At 41.5% G+C, this 19,353-nt stretch overlaps 1 protein-coding gene across 3 annotated transcripts in view; it reads right to left on the bottom strand.

Annotated features, from left to right (window-relative positions):
* Nucleotides 1-19,353, bottom strand: part of ZNF532 (zinc finger protein 532) — a 73,127-nt gene that overhangs the window by 16,223 nt on the left and 37,551 nt on the right. For all 3 annotated transcript variants that reach the window (XM_081943618.1, XM_081943620.1, XM_081943619.1), the window contains exons 3-4: nt 7,765-7,946; nt 4,751-4,927 (exon numbers count right to left, since the gene is read on the bottom strand). In XM_081943618.1, coding sequence (XP_081799744.1) covers nt 4,751-4,927; nt 7,765-7,946 — 359 coding nt within the window. The remainder of the gene's footprint in view (nt 1-4,750; nt 4,928-7,764; nt 7,947-19,353) is intronic.

Genomic DNA, 19,353 nt, shown 5'->3' with positions numbered 1-19,353 from the left:
TTACATTAGGATTCACGCTGACAGAAATTCACTTGGCCTCCAGATTTGGAGAAATTTAAGGAGGAAAAATGGAACTCCACCTTTCAGTCCTGCCTCAGTATGGACCCTAACTTCTGTATGTTAGTAATAACATTTTAGGCTTACCGTATTTTCCAGTAAGTAGACTTTTTAACACCAAAAAATTATTTCAAAAATCAGGGGTCGTCTTATATGCCGGGTAAAAGAAAGGCCATACCAAAAAACCAAAACAAAAGAAAAAGCAACATCGCCAAGCAAAAAGCCACGCCGCCAACAGCACAGACGCCAGCTTTTCAATCGATAACCTCGGCGCTCCTCGCCTGGGCACGTGGATGGATGAGCTCTGGGATGGCTTAGTAAGGTCTGGCTGGCTCCTGTCAACCCTGAAGCTGGCCTGAGGCCATTCTGAGACCAGTGCTGACACACTGGAGAAGAGTGACAGGGGAATGGAAATAGTTGGGATGTTGTAGTCAAAACAAATACTTTCTCTTGGGAACCAAGGACATTCCTGCAGGTGCTCAGGATGGGACTGAAGTCACCTAGCAACTGTACAGTATTTTGATTGGACTACATGACTGATTGCTTTGAGAAAGTGACAAACTTTTACTTTTAATTAGGTGATATTAGAAGCATTATTTGCATATTGCCCCCAACAATCTGGCTCCTCATTTTAAGAAGGATGGAAGGCTGAGTCAACATTGAGCCCATCAGGATCAAATTCACGTTTGTCTGCAATAATGCACTTTAACCATTGCGCTACCAAGGCTCAATATTAGCTCCATAGATACACAGCTGTAGTCTGACATACATTCCTTACAGGTCTTTCAACTCATATACAAAGGCCAGGAACATATCCGGAAGGACACAGTGATATTCGTCATGAGGCTAATGAGTGTGACCCATTCCCTGCATTATAAATTCATTCTAAGGAAGTTTCCATGACATTCAAAGAGCCTCTAGATTGCCAGAGGCAACAAAGCACAAACTTGTTTTGCTGTTAATCAGGAGGTGTCATCAGCCATTTACCATTAGGGTGCATACTGATATTTTGCTTGAAACGACATCTGAAGCAGGCATCGCTCCTTCTGCAAGGTCAAGAGCTATCAAAAATGATTGTGAGGATACCAGCAAACATTTTTAGGTTTCTTTTGCAACCCCCTTTTTTAAATTAAAAAGCGCTCTAAGTCAGGGGTCCCCAACCCCTGGTCCGTGGCTGGGATTGGTCCATGGCATGCCAGAAACTGGACCGTTCAAACAAGGGAAGCCCCATCTGTGGGATGCAGGCAACATGCAAAACCTTGCCTCCTCAATATCTTGCTCAATAGTAGTAACTGTGAGAGGGATCTTGGAGTCCTAGTGGACAACCATTTAAATATGAGTCAGCAGTGTGCAGCCAAAAAAGCCAACACAGTTCTAGGCTGCATAGAGGGATAGAATCAAGTTCATGTAAAGTGTTAATACCACTTTACATTGCCTTGGTAAGGCCACACTTGGAATACTCCATTCAGTTTTGGTCACCATGATGTAGAAAAGATGTAGAGACTCTGGAGAGAGTGCAGAGAAGAGCAACAAAGATGATTAGGGGACTGGAGGCTAAAACATGAAGAACCGTTGCAGGAACTGGGTGTGTCTAGTTAATGAAAAGAAGGACTAGGGGAGACATGATAGCAGTGTTCCAATATCTCAGGGGCTGCCACAAAGAAGAGGGAGTCCAACTAGTCTCCAAAGCACCTGAGGGTAGGACAAGAAGCAATGGGTGGAAACTAATCAAGGAGAGAAGCAACTTAGAACTGAGGAGAAATTTCCTGACAGAATAATTAATCAGTGGAACAACTTGCCTCCAGAAATTGTGAATCCTCCAACATTGGAAGTTTTTAAGATGTTGGATAGCCATTTGTCAGGAACAGTATAGGGCAGGGGTGGCGAACACGCGGCTCGCGAGCCGCATGCGGCTCCCGGCCAAAATAAATGAGGCTCTTTGCCTCTTATCATTATTTAGTATACTGTGGCTCGGATCGCGCGCTCCCTTTCAGAAGCTGGGGAGGTCCTTTGCAGGCAGCTAGAACGGGCCGCCTGCAAAGGACTTCCCCAGACTTGCTTTGAGGAGCACGGGGTGACTGAGGCTAGTTGTGAAGCCCCAAAGCCCCCACCGCCACCGGAAGAACTGCTGCCACCTCCTCCTCCTCCTCCTCTAACAGGCAGCACTGCTGGATTTGCCGCCCGGCGCTGCGGCTGAGATGAAGCCGCCAAAGCTCCAGCCGGCATCTGCGCGCGTGGCAGCGGCGCCTCCCCTCCGCTTGGAGCAGCTGAGCTCAGTCAGCGCTGGGTTACCCCTGCCCCCTCCTCCTCCTCCGCCGTGCTTTTGAGGAGCCATGAGGCTGCAGGAGCCAGTAGGAAGGCGGGGGGGGGGGGGAGCAGGGGAAAAAAAGCCTCATGGCTCCTCAAAAGCATGGAGGAGGGGGAGGGGGCAGAGGTAACCCAGCGCTGAGCTCAGGAGCAAATCTGGTGATTCTGTTGGAGGAGGAGGAGGTAGCAGCAGTTATTCTGGTGGCAACTCGTACTCGTCGGCATCTTCAGCAGAAGCCCTGCCCACAATGAAGAAAGCAAAGATGGAGCAGATCCACGCAGATGACGTCGCTGCAACATGACTGGAGGAGGAATTCTGGGAGTTGAAGTCCACAAGTGTTAAAGCTGTCAGGTTTGAAGACCCCTGGGGGTTTTTTTCCCTAAAGGGTTAGGGGTGCAAGGGTCTTGTAACTTGACAGCTTTAAGAGTTGCGTGCTTCAAATGCCAGAGTTTCTGAGCCAACATTTTGGTTGCTAAGCAGGAGCGTTGTTAAGTGATACTGATATTATATAACACTTTGAATTAAGCGGGTACCTTGAAGAAACATAACTTTGAGTTTCAAATAATACTGATTTCGTTGTTGTCTTAGGTGACATCTGTGAAAAAAATTCGGGTGCTCAGGCATGAAAATGTGCCGCTCAAACACTATACTTTTCTGCTCACATCGAAAAAAAATTAGAGGGAACATTGCTTCCGGGTCTGTTTTGGCAGGTCACTGCGTGGTGTGGCTCTCTGACTCTCACAGTTTAAAATTTTGGCTCTTTTTGTCGAACTTGTTCGCCATCCCTGGTATAGGGTTTCCTGCCTAGGCAGGGGGTTGGACTAGAAGACCTCCAAGGTCCCTTCCAACTCTGCTATTGTATTGTATTGTATTGTATTGTATTGTATTGAATTCTATAGTGATAACTCCCACTGTGAGCTGTGTGTTTTTTATGTGTATAAAAATGGCTGGCTGGAGAATTCTGGGAGTTGAAGTTCCACGAGTCTTTAAGGTTCTATTCCCCACTATCCTGTCAGAGCTGAAGAAGCTTCTTGGATGAGAAGTGAAACGTCTTCAAAAGAAAAAACAAGAAAGTCTAGTTGCCTCCTGAAAAAAAAAAACACTTTTGGGAAGTCTTAAAGTTGGACACCCGTGCTCTAAAGAATGTCATTTGTCCTCCAGGCACAGCAGTTTCCTGTCCTTCGGTTCGGTTGTTGCCACCTGTGTAATGCAGGATTATCTTTCTCTTCGGTCCAGTGATTTGGCCATAACAGAATTTCCGTCTTTCTGCCTACTCTCCAATTACAACTGCAGCTAATAGCTAAGCCAGGGATGGGAAGTGGGGAACGAGGGTAAACACTCCCTTAACTGATTCAGCAGGATACAAAATGGTTCATTGGAAGTTAACTCCCACACAAAGCATTATGATGGAAACATTACTCAATAGGTCAGAGCCAAATGTCAAATTTTAAAAGGCCACCCATACACAACTGAAAAGGAAGTAACAATTCTGATTTAACAGAAATTTTCTCAAAATAATTAGTTTTATATGCCTTGCCCTGAACCAGAATCGAAGAACAGTCTTAGTGCAACTCCCCAAAATTGGTTATTTTCCATCCAAAATAATTTTCAACCTTTCCCATTTGTAGTATCTAAATAGAGGGAGAAAAACCTTCCAATTCACAATGCAAATTCAATTTATTTTTAAGCTAGAGGTAGATTGCTTCAACCTTGCAAGAGCTTATTTTCAACCTGAAATGTCTTATACACATTTTATACATCTTATCTCACAATTGCATTGTCTAAAAGGCACAGCACGCCCCCTTCAGCTCTAGCAATATGAATTACAGATTTTCTTCGACTTAGTAACCTTTTACTAAGTACATTTAGTTCATTTAGTAACCATTCTAAGTTACAACAGCCCCCCCAAAACAGTGCCTTATCACTGTTTTTCACACTTAGGACCTTTGTATCATCCCTATGTGATTAAAATTCAGACGCTTGGCAACTGACTCATATTTATGACCGCTGCTGTCTCCCAAGGTCATGTGATCACTTTTTGCGACCTTCTGACAAGCAAAGTCAATGGGGAAAACAGATTCACTTAACAGCCACATTAGTAACTTACCAACTGTGGTGATTCGCTTAACAACTATGGTAAGGAAGGTCATCAAGTGGAGCAAAACTCACTTAACAACTGGCTCACTTAGTAAGAGAAACTTCGGGTTCAATTATGATTGTAAGTCAAGGACTACCTATACTAAGTGCCTTTTCCTGCCTCTCAAATGGCCTGTGTGTGGGGGAGCCCTACTATTATCTAGGATATACTTCTTAAAGAGAATAAGCACACAGAATGTCATTTGATAATTTCAATAATTTCTGGAATTTGACAAGAAGGACACTTACTTGGGCTCTCCTATTTTGATTCCAGGATGTTGGGTATAGGCATGGGAATGGGTGCTGGGTGCTGATTTGAATGCCATTGGGCAAATAGGACACTTGTAGAAGATTTCACAATGAGAACCTTGAATATGAGACTTGAGTGCAGCCACGTCAGAATACACCACGTTGCAATGGACACAGCTGTAAGAAAGATAAGAGAGTTAAGAGCCTTGCTGGATGCACTGGCCAGTTTTTTCCCCCTCCAGGACGGAGGTTATAAATGATATTGCAAAATTTGTCTACCCAGATTTCTAACTGGGCACGTTAAAAAGAAATAGAAAAGAAAGCATGAATTCCTCAATCAAGACTGGAAAGATTCTCATTGTAGCTGAAAGGAAAGCAATGAGATGGCAAAACTCAAAAGTGTTTTTTTTTTCCAAGAGGCAAATGGAGTTTGTTTTTCCTTGAAGACATTTCTCTTCTCGCCCAAGAAGCCTCTTTGCTTCTTCACAACTGAAGCAGGTTCTTGGATGAGAAATGGAACATCCAAGGAGAAACAAAGAAAGTCCAGTTGCTTCTTGGAAAAAAAAAACACCTTTGGGACAACCATGATTTGGATGACTGAGAATCTCCAGAGACGAATAGGGCAAGAGTTTTTACCTTCCTAAAATAACAAGCCACCATGAAACACAGTTCTGAGTAGGGAGACATCGTGGAAGTGAAACAAATCCGCAACCATTACTCATTTTTTAAAAAAAGATCTACAATTGTCTTTCCAGCAGTACAAAAGAAGAGACAGCCAAGGCATCTGCTCTTTGGCAGCTGTATGACGTGGGAGAAGATGATCCCTAACATTCCTTGTGCAGGATGTAAAGACACAGCTGGGTGAGGGAAGCCAGGCGTGATCAGAAGCTTGCTGAGAGAATCCGTAGCAGTAAGGAAAAGTCACGCCTCAGGCCTCGGAGGATATGTGCTCTGTTGGTTTTAAATATTACAATTTGACTTTGGCACAGCTGATAAAAATGGTTACAACTTAAATACAATATCATTCATATATCTATATATATCTGTGTGTGTGTGTGTGTGTGTGTTCCAGCATAATTCTGGAACGCCTTGAGCAATTTCAACAAAACTTGGTACACAGATGACTTACTGTCTGGAAACAAATACTGTGGGGGTAAGACACCCCTAACACCCCTTGGAAGGTGTGTTCTGTTACGATACAGCCTGTTGTGCCTTCAAATGGCTTCTACTGTACAGTGCAGTGGAGTTACCATGGTAACACCTTCACAGTATTACCCAAGGGGGCTCCCTCTGGTAAGGGGGGAAATCCAACATTTAGAAATTACGTTTGGTCCGGATATTTTCCCCCTATAAATAAATACCCAGACAACGCTGTGTTATCAGCTGGTTGAAAATAAATATAGTAGAATTTAAAAGGAGGAGGGAATAATAATAATAAGACAGTACATCTTTCCTTCCCTATCAGGAAACTTCTTGTCCAGAGCTGAGCTATTCCCACGTGATATTAAACTATGGCTGAGATTTTTTTTTAAATTTAGGGTATAGCAAAATTAAGTGTCAGCAATATGTAGCTATAGAATTGCAACGGGATAGATGTTACAATTGGCTTAGATTCAATGTTACGATTGGCTTAGATTCAAACTATGCAAGTTACACTATATTGCCAAAAGTATTCGCTCACCCATCCGCATAAATCAGACTCAGTTGTGAGCGAATACTTTTGGCAATATAGTGTATGTATTCCCTGTTCTCAGGATGCAGTATGAGACAATGAAAGCATCACCATATTTTATAAGTTCTACGTGATGATCAAGCAAAAACAAACCAGCTTTCATAGAATGGCATTTTGAACCAAACTTTCTTGGCAAGATCAGCCCCCGTGACACATAGAAAGTTGCTGAACATTTAGTCCATCCTGTGTAAAGTGAGGAAGTGAAAACCATTTGTTCCTCCTACGTCAGTGTTTTCAAATTAGGCAACTTTTTAAGATAGGTGGACTTCAATTCTAGCCAGCATGCCCAACCCTCTTAAAGTTGTTTTTGAAAAACATTGCTCTACACTATGGAATACTTTGCCCTCTTGAGATGCAGAGGGCAATATTTTTATTGCATTGAAGATGGCACTGAACGCCAAAATTTTCCCCAGAAAATTTTGGGCACTGACTTGTGATACTTTAGCTCAGTTGGAGAACTGTGATGCTACCATTATGTACAATCATCACCTTAAATCTTAAGCAGTGTGTAAAATGCTGTATAATGGTACGTTTGTATAAGTATAGAGGGCATAGGAATGGTCCTGAAGAACAGAAGGAAGAGTCCAAGGCTGTGATCAAATAAGCAGCCCTTGGGGCTGTTCCAAGAAACTGATTGAGGAAACACCTCTCCCCCTTCCAAAATCACTATTTAACAAGCAAAAATGAAAGTTATAGGTACAGATAATCCTCGACTTATGACAATTGAGCCCAAAATTTCTGTTGTTAAATGAGACATTTGTTAAGTGAGTTTGACAGTCTTACTTGCCACTGTTGTTAAGTGAATCACTGCAGTTCATAAGTGACTAATCTACTTCCTCATTGCCTTGCTGATCAGGTCACCAAAGGTGATCACATGATCCTGGGACCCTGCAACGGTCATAAATATGAACCAGTTGCCAAGCATCTGAATTTTGATCGTATGATCATGGGATGCTGCAAAGGTTGTAACTCTGAAAAACAACCTTAAGTCACTTTTTTCAATGCCGTTGTAACTTTGAACGGTCACTAAATGAACTGTTGTAAGTCGAGGACTACCTGTGAAACCTGATCCTCTGTGAGACAGCAGTTAGTTTGATCTGGAAGTTAAAAAATATTTTTTATGATGAGAAAAATCCCTCATGATGCTCCTACCCTCTTAATCAGCAAGATAAGAGAGGATCAAGATAGTGACGAAGGAGAGGAATACTTCCTTTCCGGTCCCAATGGAGTGTGATTTTTGTATATATTTGAATAGTTTTAAATCATTGTCATTCATACTAACCGGAATCCAACTCTTCTTGTATAATGCAGGCAATTCTTTGTGACATGAGTTTGGAAGTGGACTGATCTGCAAATGGCCCCACATTCAGGACATGTATATGGAGATTTATGCTGATGTATCCTCTGATGTGATGCAAAACTGCACAAATTTGGAAGCAACATCTGGCAGATACTGCAGGTCTTCTACAGAATTGAAAAAATTGCGACAATCAGCCGTTGAACATAGGCACAAATACTCCACAGTACAGAGTCGGTTACGACCTGCCACAAACCTTTGAAAGAAAATCACATTATGAAATCATAGCATTCAAAATAAAATAACAATAAAATGGCCATTAGCTACCATGGCTTGTAACTGACCGAGTCTTTATCCTTTCATACATCCAGATTAAGAACAACTTGTACATTACAATCAGTAAGGTATGTACAAGTGTTTATTCACTTGTCTTCACTTCTTACCCTTTCCTTTTCTACCTTCTTCTCTCTTCCATTAAGATGAAATTAGATTGTAAATTCCTAGGAACAGATATCTCTTCTCCTGTATAAATTGCTTCCCTTTGATTGTAACCAATAAAATGCTACCTACTGCTCTGAGGGTTTAGTTCTTACGTCTTACTGTCAATAATTCTTTTTCTAACATTCAAGGAGAATCTGCCTTCTTCTAAGGAAAATCCATTATTCTGCATCCCTCACTGTGGAACTACAGAAAACATTTCTTGAATTTCTTCTTTTAGACATTTGAGCAGCCCTATAATTTCCCTCGATAGTTATCTTCTCTTGATACAAAGACTACATGGCTCCTTGAATCTCTCTTCATAGGAGGGACATGGGAACAAGGAGAGACATGGGAACAAGGTCGGCCAAATAGGCATAGCAACAAAGTCAGCCAATGGGAGCTTAAGCAGATCTGAGTCTGTGCAAAGAATTGAAACAGAAACTTAAGCAGTCTGCTGCTCTGAGAAGTAAACTAACAGTCTGCCTGGGCTTGTCTGCTGAAATGAAACTAACTGCTTGTGTTTGCCTGTAACTCTCCTGCCTTGTGTTTACTTGGAAGAATCACCTGTTGGTATTGTACATTTATTCATCTATTTTTATGTATATAAATAAGTTAATGAATCCTGCTGCATCAGTTATCTGTGTGTGCTTCTCGATTTGAATTTATGCAATAAACTCTTAACAGTTTCTGGTCTCCTGATCATCCTCAGATCCTGAAGCTATTCAGGTTTGTCTGAAATTTTCTCAATGTTTGGTGTTTACCAAAGCAGAACAGAATATGACTATTCTTCAAGTTTTAAAATTTATGTTTCTAGTAACGCTGTGTTTGCTTTATTTTAGCAACAGTATCATATTGTGTAAAGGGCTGTGAGGATAACCTTGGGAGACAGAGGGAAGAGGACTCCAGCCTAGAACAGGGGTTTCCAAACTTGGCAACGTTAATACAGGTAGTCCTTGACCTACAACAATTCATCTAGTGACTGTTTGAAGTTACAACGGCACTGAAAAAAGTGATTTATGACGATTTTTCACACTTACAACCATTGCAGCATCCCCATGGTCATATGATCAAAATTCAGATGATGGGCAACTTGTTCATATTTATGGCGATTGCAGTGTCCCAGGGTCACGTGATCATATTTCACAACCTTCTGATAAGCAAAGTCAATGGGAAAGCCAGATTCACTTAACAACAATATTACTGATTTAACAACTGCAATGATTTACTTAATAACAGTGGGAAGAAAGTAGTAAAATGGGGCAAAACTCACTTAGCAAATTTCTCACTTAACAACACAAATTTTGGGCTCTATCATGGTTGTAAGCTGAGGACTACCTGTACTTGTCAACTCCCACAACTCCTCAGTCAGCCATGGCTGGCTGAAAAATCCTGTGAGTTGAAGTCCACAAGTCTTGAAAGTTGCCAAGTTTGGAGACCCCTGCTAGACAAAAGAGTCAGACAAGACATATTAGATATTTCTTATATCAGTCCATATAAGAAATAGTGAGAGACAGCATCAGATACTTTCAAAATGTTTGGTGTTCATTCTACTATTTCAATTCACAATAATCTTTGTTAGGCAAATAGATAGTAACTGGCTTCAGAAAAGACTAACTTTTCTGGAAAGTAAAGGCAGGGAGGGGGAAAGTGCTTTTTGCAATATACTGTTACAGTACTCTAACCTTACAATAAAGGTAGTGTTAGAATACATGGTTTTGGTTTTCTGCTGTACTGCCTCAAAGGGATGACATACAGCTTGCTAATACTTGGTTTAGAAAAAAGAAAATAGACTTCTTAGGGAAAAAGTAAATTCCTCTATGGATTTATAGTACTGTATATTTTTTAAAAATCAGTTTAGAAACTTTTGAATCATTTGCCATAATTGGCAGCAATGTTGAAAAGCTGAACAATTCTGAAAAATGATCCAAACTACAATGAAACTAATGATGAAGCCTGAATTCCGATTTCAATTTGCCCTCTTTTTTTAATTGAACTTTTACTAAACTATACATCCCATCAAAGCATACTGAATTAGCATGTTTCATACTGAAATTCCAGTGTGATTTAGACTGGAAAGATTGTTTGATTTCCTCCTTAGAAGAAGAGTTAATGAAGTTGTGGGAGTAAGAGTGAAGGACTAGAATAACTTCGCACCTTAAAAATAAAGCTGACCTAGAATTCAATTTCAAAATAGAAACCATTTCTAGAGTGTAACTTAATACATGGATTTTGTACCTCATCCAAAATGTGGGGTTCTCCGTGTACACAGTCTGTATTTTAGTTTCATGAGATATTTAAATGAGAATAGATTCTCAATATCAATTCATTATAGCTTATACACTATATTGCCAAAAGTATTCGCTCACCCATCCACATAATCAGAATCAGTTGTGAGTGAATACTTTTGGCAATATAGTGTATCAATCTGTGATTTATACTATACTGACCACTTATTTTCAGCTCAAAATTTAACCATCTCCGAAAGTTTTTTAATCTTTTTAAATGATATAATATATTCAACTATTCATAGATAATTAATGATACATTGGAAAACTGAAACTTCCATTATATTTTTAGATCCCCTGGCTTATTCCCTTCAATCTCTTATTCTTTCCACAACTCCTTTACGTGTGTTTGTTTAAACTCCATCTCTAAAACAAGGAGAATCTGATAATCTAAACCAGGGGTCCCCAGTCGTGGTCCCTGGCCCGGTGCTGGGCTGCAACCCGTTTGGAGCCGGCCTGTGGAAGTGGTAAGTGAGAACGTGTGCACATAGTTGTGTTTTGTAAAAGCAAAACCCACCAGGGATGGGCCTCAAAAGTTCCAGCAACGGATTCGCTGCCCTGTTGCTGGGTGGGTGCGGCCATGGTCGGCCTCCTGCACCATGGCGGTGGCGGGGTGTTTCACCCTCCCCAAGCTCCGGAGGCTTTCCTTGAGCCTCCGGGAGAGCGAAAACGGCCTCTCCCAAGCTCTGGAGGCCGGAAACGTGCTGTTCCCGAACTTCCAGAAGGCCCATTTTTTTGCCCTCCCCAGGTTCCAGAGGCTTTTTTCGAGCCCCCTGGAGGGCAAAAACTGCTTCCCCTGGGCTCTGGAGGCCCTCCAGAGGTCGGTAACAGGCCCGTTTCTGGACTGCCAGAACCTCTGGTAGGCCTGTTTTTCACCTTCCCTGAGTCTCCACACGGCCTCCGCATTTACATTGCATGATTAACGGGCTGCGTGGCGACTCCTAGGAGGGGTGGGGCAGGTGGGAGGGGCATGGTAGGCGGAGCCAGCCAGGGGTGGTATTTGGTGGTTCACCAAACCAGGCAGAACCCCAGCTAGAGGATTGCCCGCCCCCCCCCAGCAGCCCACCCCTGGAAAGCACATGAAACTATGTCCTCTCCCTCTGCTACCACTCCTGTCAGTCTGCCGAGGCAAAAAGGTTAGGGACCGCTGATCTAAACCATATTAGTGTCCTTTACATTAATAAAAACAATTTGTTCCAGGTTTTCCTCCTATCTAGGTGGGAAATGGGATTTGAATTCTACATTTTAATGAAGATCCTTGTATTTTAAAAAGAAAACGCCTTTCACTCTCCCCCAGCCAACTTGCCATATTAGGCCAATGTTTTATGATCAGAACAGAGGCTTTAAGTCAACACAGAATGAAGAGCCAATTCGACTGAAGGGTTAAAGGGTTAGATTAATCTGAAGTCCAGATTCAAGCTCTCCCTCAGCCACTGAAATGATTTCAGCTAGTCAATTATTTCTTGTCCGTTAGTTTCTCTCACCTTCAGCTCCAAACTTCTTCGCATTCAACCATTTGAATTTACTACACTCTAGATATGATAGACCATTCCGATCATTTTTTTTTTTTGATAAATAAACTTATTTATTTATTATTTTCAAAATTTATAGACCGCCCCCTCTCCCCGAAGGGACTCGGGGCGGTGTACAGGCATCTCATTAAAAACAAATACAAAAGATAAATACCCTTAAGTACCCTTAAAAGCGAATTAAACCTAAATTCAGCTGTACAGAATAGTAAAAGTTAAAACCAGCTAAAAAACGTACCCCTAAAAATTTAAAAATGCAGACTTGAGGGACTAAAATTGGGATTAGGCCAGGCCGGCTAAATTGAACAGGTGGGTTTTAAGCTTCTTACGGAAGGAGCGGAGGTCGGTGATAGTTCTGATGTCCAGGGGTAGGTCATTCCAGAGGGTCGGGCCCATCACAAAGAAGGCCCTACTCCTGGGCGTCGCCCGCTGGCATTGCCTAGTGGACGGCACCCGGAGGAGTCCCTCCCTGTGAGAGCGAATCGGCCGAAGGGATGTATGGGGCAGGATACGATCCCGCAAACTGTGCGTAATTGAACTACTTCAGATATCTGGCATGGCCCCTTTTATTTTACATTCTTCCACAGGAATAATATGTGTGGCGTAAACTAGCCTATCGCAAGAGATTGTAGCTCACAAATGCTTATGCTTTTTAATAAAATTTACTGAAAAGGAGCTCTCTGATTTTTGGCCATCACAGAGGCGCAGAGTAGACCTTCCTCTGTGATTATTTAAATCAGTATTCTCAACATGCTGCTGCATCTTCTCTCAAGGCTCAAATAATCTTATTTCGATAGAAGATAATATATGTAGCTCAGGATTGAGCTGTGGAATCTTTGGTGCTCTGACCTTGATAGTTTGCAGATGTTTCATTATGCAATTAGATAACATCATTAGTGGTTGTGTGTGAGGGGGGTTTGCTCCCTATTTATATAAAGTATCTGCGCTGCCGGTGTTGGTGGGGTGTGGTTTTTCTCCTTGGTACCGTTGATTATAGCATTGTTTTCTGTTTGACTGTTTGTCTGGGGTTACCCTGCTTATCTGGCTGTTGGTTCCTGGAATGGATGTGTTCTGGTCTCCCCCCTCCCCTTCTTAGCTTTTTTAAATTGTCTCTTTAGAATGGTGTGTAAAACCAAGGGAAAAAGCACACACACCCTTGCAGGTCAAACAACCATTATAAAAATGAAGCAAACACTCACTACCACTGATGCAGAGGTGGTATTCTACCGGTTCGGCCCGGATCTCCTGAAATGATTGCAGAAATAGAGGGAGGCTCCGCCCACCCGCACCCTGTTCTATAGCATCCCATTTAGGCCCCTTTTTCACCAAAAGCGCATGCACGGAAGGATCTGCGCATGCGTGGAGGTGGTACGTGTGAGTGTGCTGACATTTGTGAACTGGTAGGGAAGGTAAGTATACACCACTCCTGCACTGATTATATTACTTAGTCAGGTAATTAAACATTGCAAGCAAACGTCCAAGCTCAGAAAGCACCAAGGACTCAACAGTTTGATTCCCATCTTGTCAGAAATAAAAGCAAAACCATCTCAATTTTCCCAAGACAGAGTTATATCCTTCTAAGTTGGTTTAGATAGAACTTATCAGGATGGCATTGATTTCAAGCACTCTGATTCCTTCTCAAAAACCAAGATCATGTTCAGTCCAATGAAAAATACTGCAATTCTGGTATAACAATTAAATCTTCCAATAAAATATCCAGAGAGGAAATTTGCCGCAAGCTGACGATAATTCTATGCTCCTATTAGAGATCAACAATCTAGTTTCAAAGGCATACCAGTGACTAATTACAATACTATTGCAAGAAACTCCACAATTTAGGAGGTCAACACAAAGAAAACTCTAGACCAGTGTTGGTGAACCGTTTTGGCAACGAGTGCCGAAACAGGAGCGTTGGAAATTGAAAGGGCATGTGCGGGAGCGCCGGAAACCGGAAGAACAGTTTCCCGACATGCATGCACGTGCCGGGAAGCTGAGCTTCCAGTTTCCAGCATGCCCATGTGTGCCAGTCACCTGGTTTTTGGCACGCATGCATACGTGAAGACCACCTGGCTGGTGTGGATGTGCGCGCCGGAACCCGGAAGAGCAACAGGCAATAGCTGGCGTGCCCAGAGAGATGGATCTCCGTGCCACTTCCAGCACATGTGCTATAGGTTCACCATCATGGCCCTAGGCTATGGGACCTGACAGAATAACATAGTCAAAAGGTATCTTTGAGGTCTTCTAGTCCACCCTATAGATAGAAATCACATCAATATTTCATTACAACCAGAGGAAATCCAGGATTGATGAAAATATAGAGGCTATTGATGATTTAATGACAAAACAAGATGCATACCCTGCCTTCTTCAACTTGCTTCTATGGCTAGGGGTGAAGCAGAACAAAATTCTCAGTCAAATGAGATACAACATACAGGAAGCTTTTTTTTTTGTTCTTGTACCGGTATAGCTGTTGTTATTTTATCCATTTAAAATGTTTCTGGGTCATTTTTTTTAGAACAGTCCCCAACTGATGTACCAATCCAACTGATAAAAATGACTTACAGATATGTCTGTTAGGTTTTCCCCCCAAAAAAACAAATATTAATGACATGATTCTATGTCATCTATAAAAGAAAGAATGGTGCTGATCTAGTACAGAGAGTCCATTGCTGGATTGCACTACACAGGACCAGAGGGGACAATCTTGCCCAGAAGGAGAGTATAAAATAGCTAACAGGTGGAGGTCCCTGGGCAATAATAAAAAGTACCCAGAACAGCAATGTTAGTTTACAGATAATGCGTGTCTGTATTTCAAAAGTGGTTCTTTCTGTTTGGATTTGCCATCATTATTCAATTTTGGAGGATTCAGAAATTATGACGCAGTGGGGGTGGACGTCATGCACATTCCCCTAATTTTCCATTCATTTCCCATCTTACACCAGAACTGTTAACGTGCCTTAGCTACCTAGCTAGTTGGCTTCTAGGTCAACATTTACTAACAGTGAAAAGGCATTTGGTAGTTTCTGCCTTGAATTTTTTTTTAACCAAACCAAAAAGAGTTTGTAAAACTTTTCCAGTTGGGCGAAACACTTGATGCAGCAATTTCTGCAGAGGAGGGAGGGAAGGAAGGAAGGGAATAAAATGGGCAAGATGATGGCTGGAGTATCACAATGCTAGTCCTACATCCTTTTAACATGCATTCCATGTCAATGCACACAAAAAGAGGTGACAGTTGCATCATGAAGTTCCACATCCTCTTGCAGGTTTTGTCTTCTTTCTGAAGACGCACAACAAAAATTTTCTGGGGAGAAAAAAGGATTGTCGTCTCCTATCCTTCTTAACCAGTCAACTCTCCAGACTTGAGTCTTTTATTTAGAAAGGTCTAGCAACAAAAAGGAGAATGAATATTACCCAGGCTGTCTTTATCAGAGATAGGCACTCATGTCAATATCCCTGGTATAGTTGCTTAACGGCTAGGATGGCAAACAAAAACTTTCACTGAACTAACGTGGACTAATAATATGTGAACATCAAAACCCAGAGAGCCCTGGCCAGGAAAGTTAATTTCAATCCAAAGCAGCCCTGGGTTTGATTGGGGTCAGTCATGTTGTCCAAGCCATAAGCAAATGAGTTTTAAAATCCCAACTAAATCACTCTAAGCAGGAGAGTACTTTAAAAAAGTTTCATTACAGAGGAGGAGCCAACATCGCTACGAGACGGACATGCAATCTCAATGCTCTGAGATCGCTGCTGAAACTTTTATCGCTGGGTGGTCCAATTGGACCTAAACCATCCCACAGAGATGGCGAACGGGAAGAATATGTCCTGCTGATCTCAGGGACATCGCAAAGTCCCTGATCGACCCAGGAGAAGTTCTTTTAGCTGGCAATAAAAGCACAGCCCCATGGCTGATGAAGTTGGGATGGCTCCGAATGGAAGGAAATGGAAAGAAAAAGTGTTTACAGCTGGTGAGGAATTTTTACCGTTTTAAAAGAGACTGCCTACAAAAAACTTAAAATTAATTTAAATCCGAGAACAGAAGAAATAAGCTTGGAATGGTTTTGGTCAGTGTGTTATCTTGCTCTTCTTCTATCTTTTTTAAAAATTATTTTTGCAACTTATGGACTAAAATTCTCCTTCCTCATTACTACGTGTGTTTTCCTCTTTTTCTCCTCTATTTTACTCAAGATTTTGATTTTGATTTTTTTAACTTGGAATATATAAAAAAAAGAAGGAAACAAAGAGAATTCTAACAACAGAGGGAAAGTTAGTGCTGCTGCTCGGAGGCTGGAGGCTTGTGTATTGGGAACAAAGCACTTTCACTTTCCTCACTGAACAGTCTGGCTTGGCAATTCAAAGTCTCACAGTTTGTTTATAGAGAGTGATAAGAACCAAAGGACAAATTGTTTACACAGGTGTCCTTTTGAACTATATCTCTAACCAGAGAAAGTGAAAAGAAGATTTTACTGTGAATTTATGTTTAACCTTGTAAAAATCCTTCAAGCCAGAGCAGCAGTATTTGTCAGCTGGAAATTATGGCACAACTTCAACAGCAGAAAGCAGCTTTAAGTTTGCAAAAGATAATGTTTGAAATTCAGAAATTATCAAACACATTTGAGAGGACGGAGAAGAAGTTGGAAAATCTAGAGCATCTTAACAGTAAAATATGATGAAGAAGTTGGAGATGTTTATCAAGTGGAAAAAGTGGAGGTTAAAGTCCTAAAAACCGAAGAGAAAAATGACCTCAAAGAAATCAAATCCGTCGATATTTATGGTGATTGGTTTGTGTCTGGAAATGGAAAGAGTGGAATACGGAAAGAGGAATTAAATGGAGGGGAACTCTACCCCAGATGGCAAGATACAGAAGAAGAAAAAACAAAAGAATTTATGGATTTAAAGAGAGAAAATTTATTAGCAACATCATTGATACCACCACTGACAATTAAAGATAAGCTGATTAAGGAAACAGAAGAAGGGCATCAAAATTACATGAGAGACTCAATAAGCAATGAGTTGCAAAGAGGAGTCCATGCAAATTTGATTAAGGAGATGATTAGGGGACTGATACCACAAATGGCAGAAGACATGAGATTGTTTTGCTACTGGAAAGGTACAGATTGATAGATGAAAGTGTATATTCTAAAACTAGTTAAATTTAGTGAAATTTAGTGACAATAGATATGGTTAAATAAACAACTGATAATGATAATAATGTATACATATGTATTGGTATGAGAAGTAGTAATTGGATATGAATATTGAATGGTACCTATGAAAGGAAGATTAGAAATTATTTGGTTATATATAAAGGTTAATAAAAAAGAACTGTTGAATTTAGCTAAGTTTTGGCTATTAGGGTGGGGAAATGCTATGATAATGGATAGAGTTAAATGAAGGAGGGATAATGATAATGCATATATATGTATGGGTACAACATAAGGAAATTGGATGTAAATTGTAAGCAATGATTTGGAAAGGAGGATTAGAAATTTTTGTTACTAAATATTACTGATGTTTAGTCAGAATAGGATATAGTCTTATTGGAGAATATTAGAAATAACAAATGCCAGTATGTGGTCAGATTTTAAATCTTGGTACATTTTATGATGAAGGACGTTTAAACAATTATAGTCAAATGAAAATGGAGGTATGATGATGGTAATATGTATAAAAATATCTGATTTAAAATACTTGAGTTAATACGAATTTTGTGATGACAGTGGAAGAGACTCACGAAAGCTTTTTGTAACCAAATGATACACTTCTACAGTATGTAAAGAAGGAGGATTCTTTGTGTTGTGTTTGTTTTGAAAATTTAAAATAAAAAAACTTAATAAAAAAAGTTTCATTACACAACTTGCTGGCAAAGTCCTGGCAACCACAAAACTGTTTGTTATAACACCAAATCTGGTGCCACTGTCCATGCTTAGGCAATGGGGAGCTAATGATACCATGGAGTTTGTCTGCTTTCTCAGGAAAGGTCTTAGGAGAGTGTTGGCGAATCTTTTCGGCACTGAGTGAGCACTGGAAACTGGAAGAGCAGCTCCCTGGTGTGCATGTGCGGGAGTGCTGGAAACCGGAAGAGCAGTTCCCCGGTGCATATGCATGTGGCAGGAAGCTGACCTTCCAGTTTCTGGCATGTGCATGTGACCAGTTACCTGGTCTTCTGGTTTCTGGCACGCATGCATGCATGAAGACCAGATGGCCAGCATGCATGTGCACGCCAGAACCTGGAACAGCAACATGCAACAGCTGGCGTGCCCAGAGAGATGGCTCTGCATGCCACTTCTGGCACATGTGCTATAGGTTCACCATCATGGTCTTAGGAGATACTAGGTGCCTTCTGGACTAAGCAGAGACATATTTATCAAAACATTCATCCAACCCATAGCTAAATGCTACCAGAAACGGTAATAAGTAGCTCTGACTCAGGTAGTGGTTGACTGCATGAAATGTACTGTGCAAAAGAGGCCACTCTTCACAAAGCAATCCAGAAGAGGATAGCGGATGTCATCCATCTCTCTCACACACACACTCCTTGAACCCATCGCTGCCTCTTTCCTCAGAAGAGGACAGCAAGACCGAACAACAGCAGCAGAGCCAGGAAGCTTGAAGGGCCAAAACCTTAAATCCATACTACCTGGTCACTCTGTAAGATAGCAGGAACAGTGGCAATGGTTACAAATAAATGCTACACAGGGAAGGCGGCCATTCTTGATTTGATATACTGAGTTCACTGCATGAAGACCTCAGGGGTGAAATACTCTGAAGTCTGCTACTCATTCGCTTCACGCACATGTGCACCGCATGCACTAAGAAGCCTTTTCTGAGTCTGCAAAAGTAAATAGAACAGCGAGGAGGGGGGAACACCTGTGCCGCACGATTTAAATTCACTAGAAAGCAGGATTTCCTCCTTTCTAGTGAATCTAAATCGCGCGGCACAACTGGTTGTTCCACAGCTGATCGTTGGAACTACCGCTACACCTGAACCGGTAGCATTTTTAAACTACTGGTTGGGGTGAACCGGCCCGAACCGGTAGTTTTTCACTCCTGGAAGACTTCCATTTTTGACATAATTTGGGAACAGGTCCTTGATCCATTAGGGATGGTCTTTTCTAAAAAAAAAATTCTCAGGTTGTTATGCCACTGGGGGCTCCTATCTCTCGTCTGGTTGTTCCCTAGGCAATATCTCTTCCCCTCATACCCAAAGGCAATACGCACATTTACATTACTTTCACCTTTCGACACATCCTCCTCTCCCAAATCCCCAGGAGAAATAG

Source organism: Natrix helvetica, assembly GCF_964273705.1.
Source record: "Natrix helvetica genome assembly, chromosome: 2".
Lineage (NCBI taxonomy): Eukaryota > Metazoa > Chordata > Lepidosauria > Squamata > Natricidae > Natrix > Natrix helvetica.
Note: the sequence above shows the minus strand (reverse complement) of the source record. Positions and strands in the feature narration are given on the sequence as shown.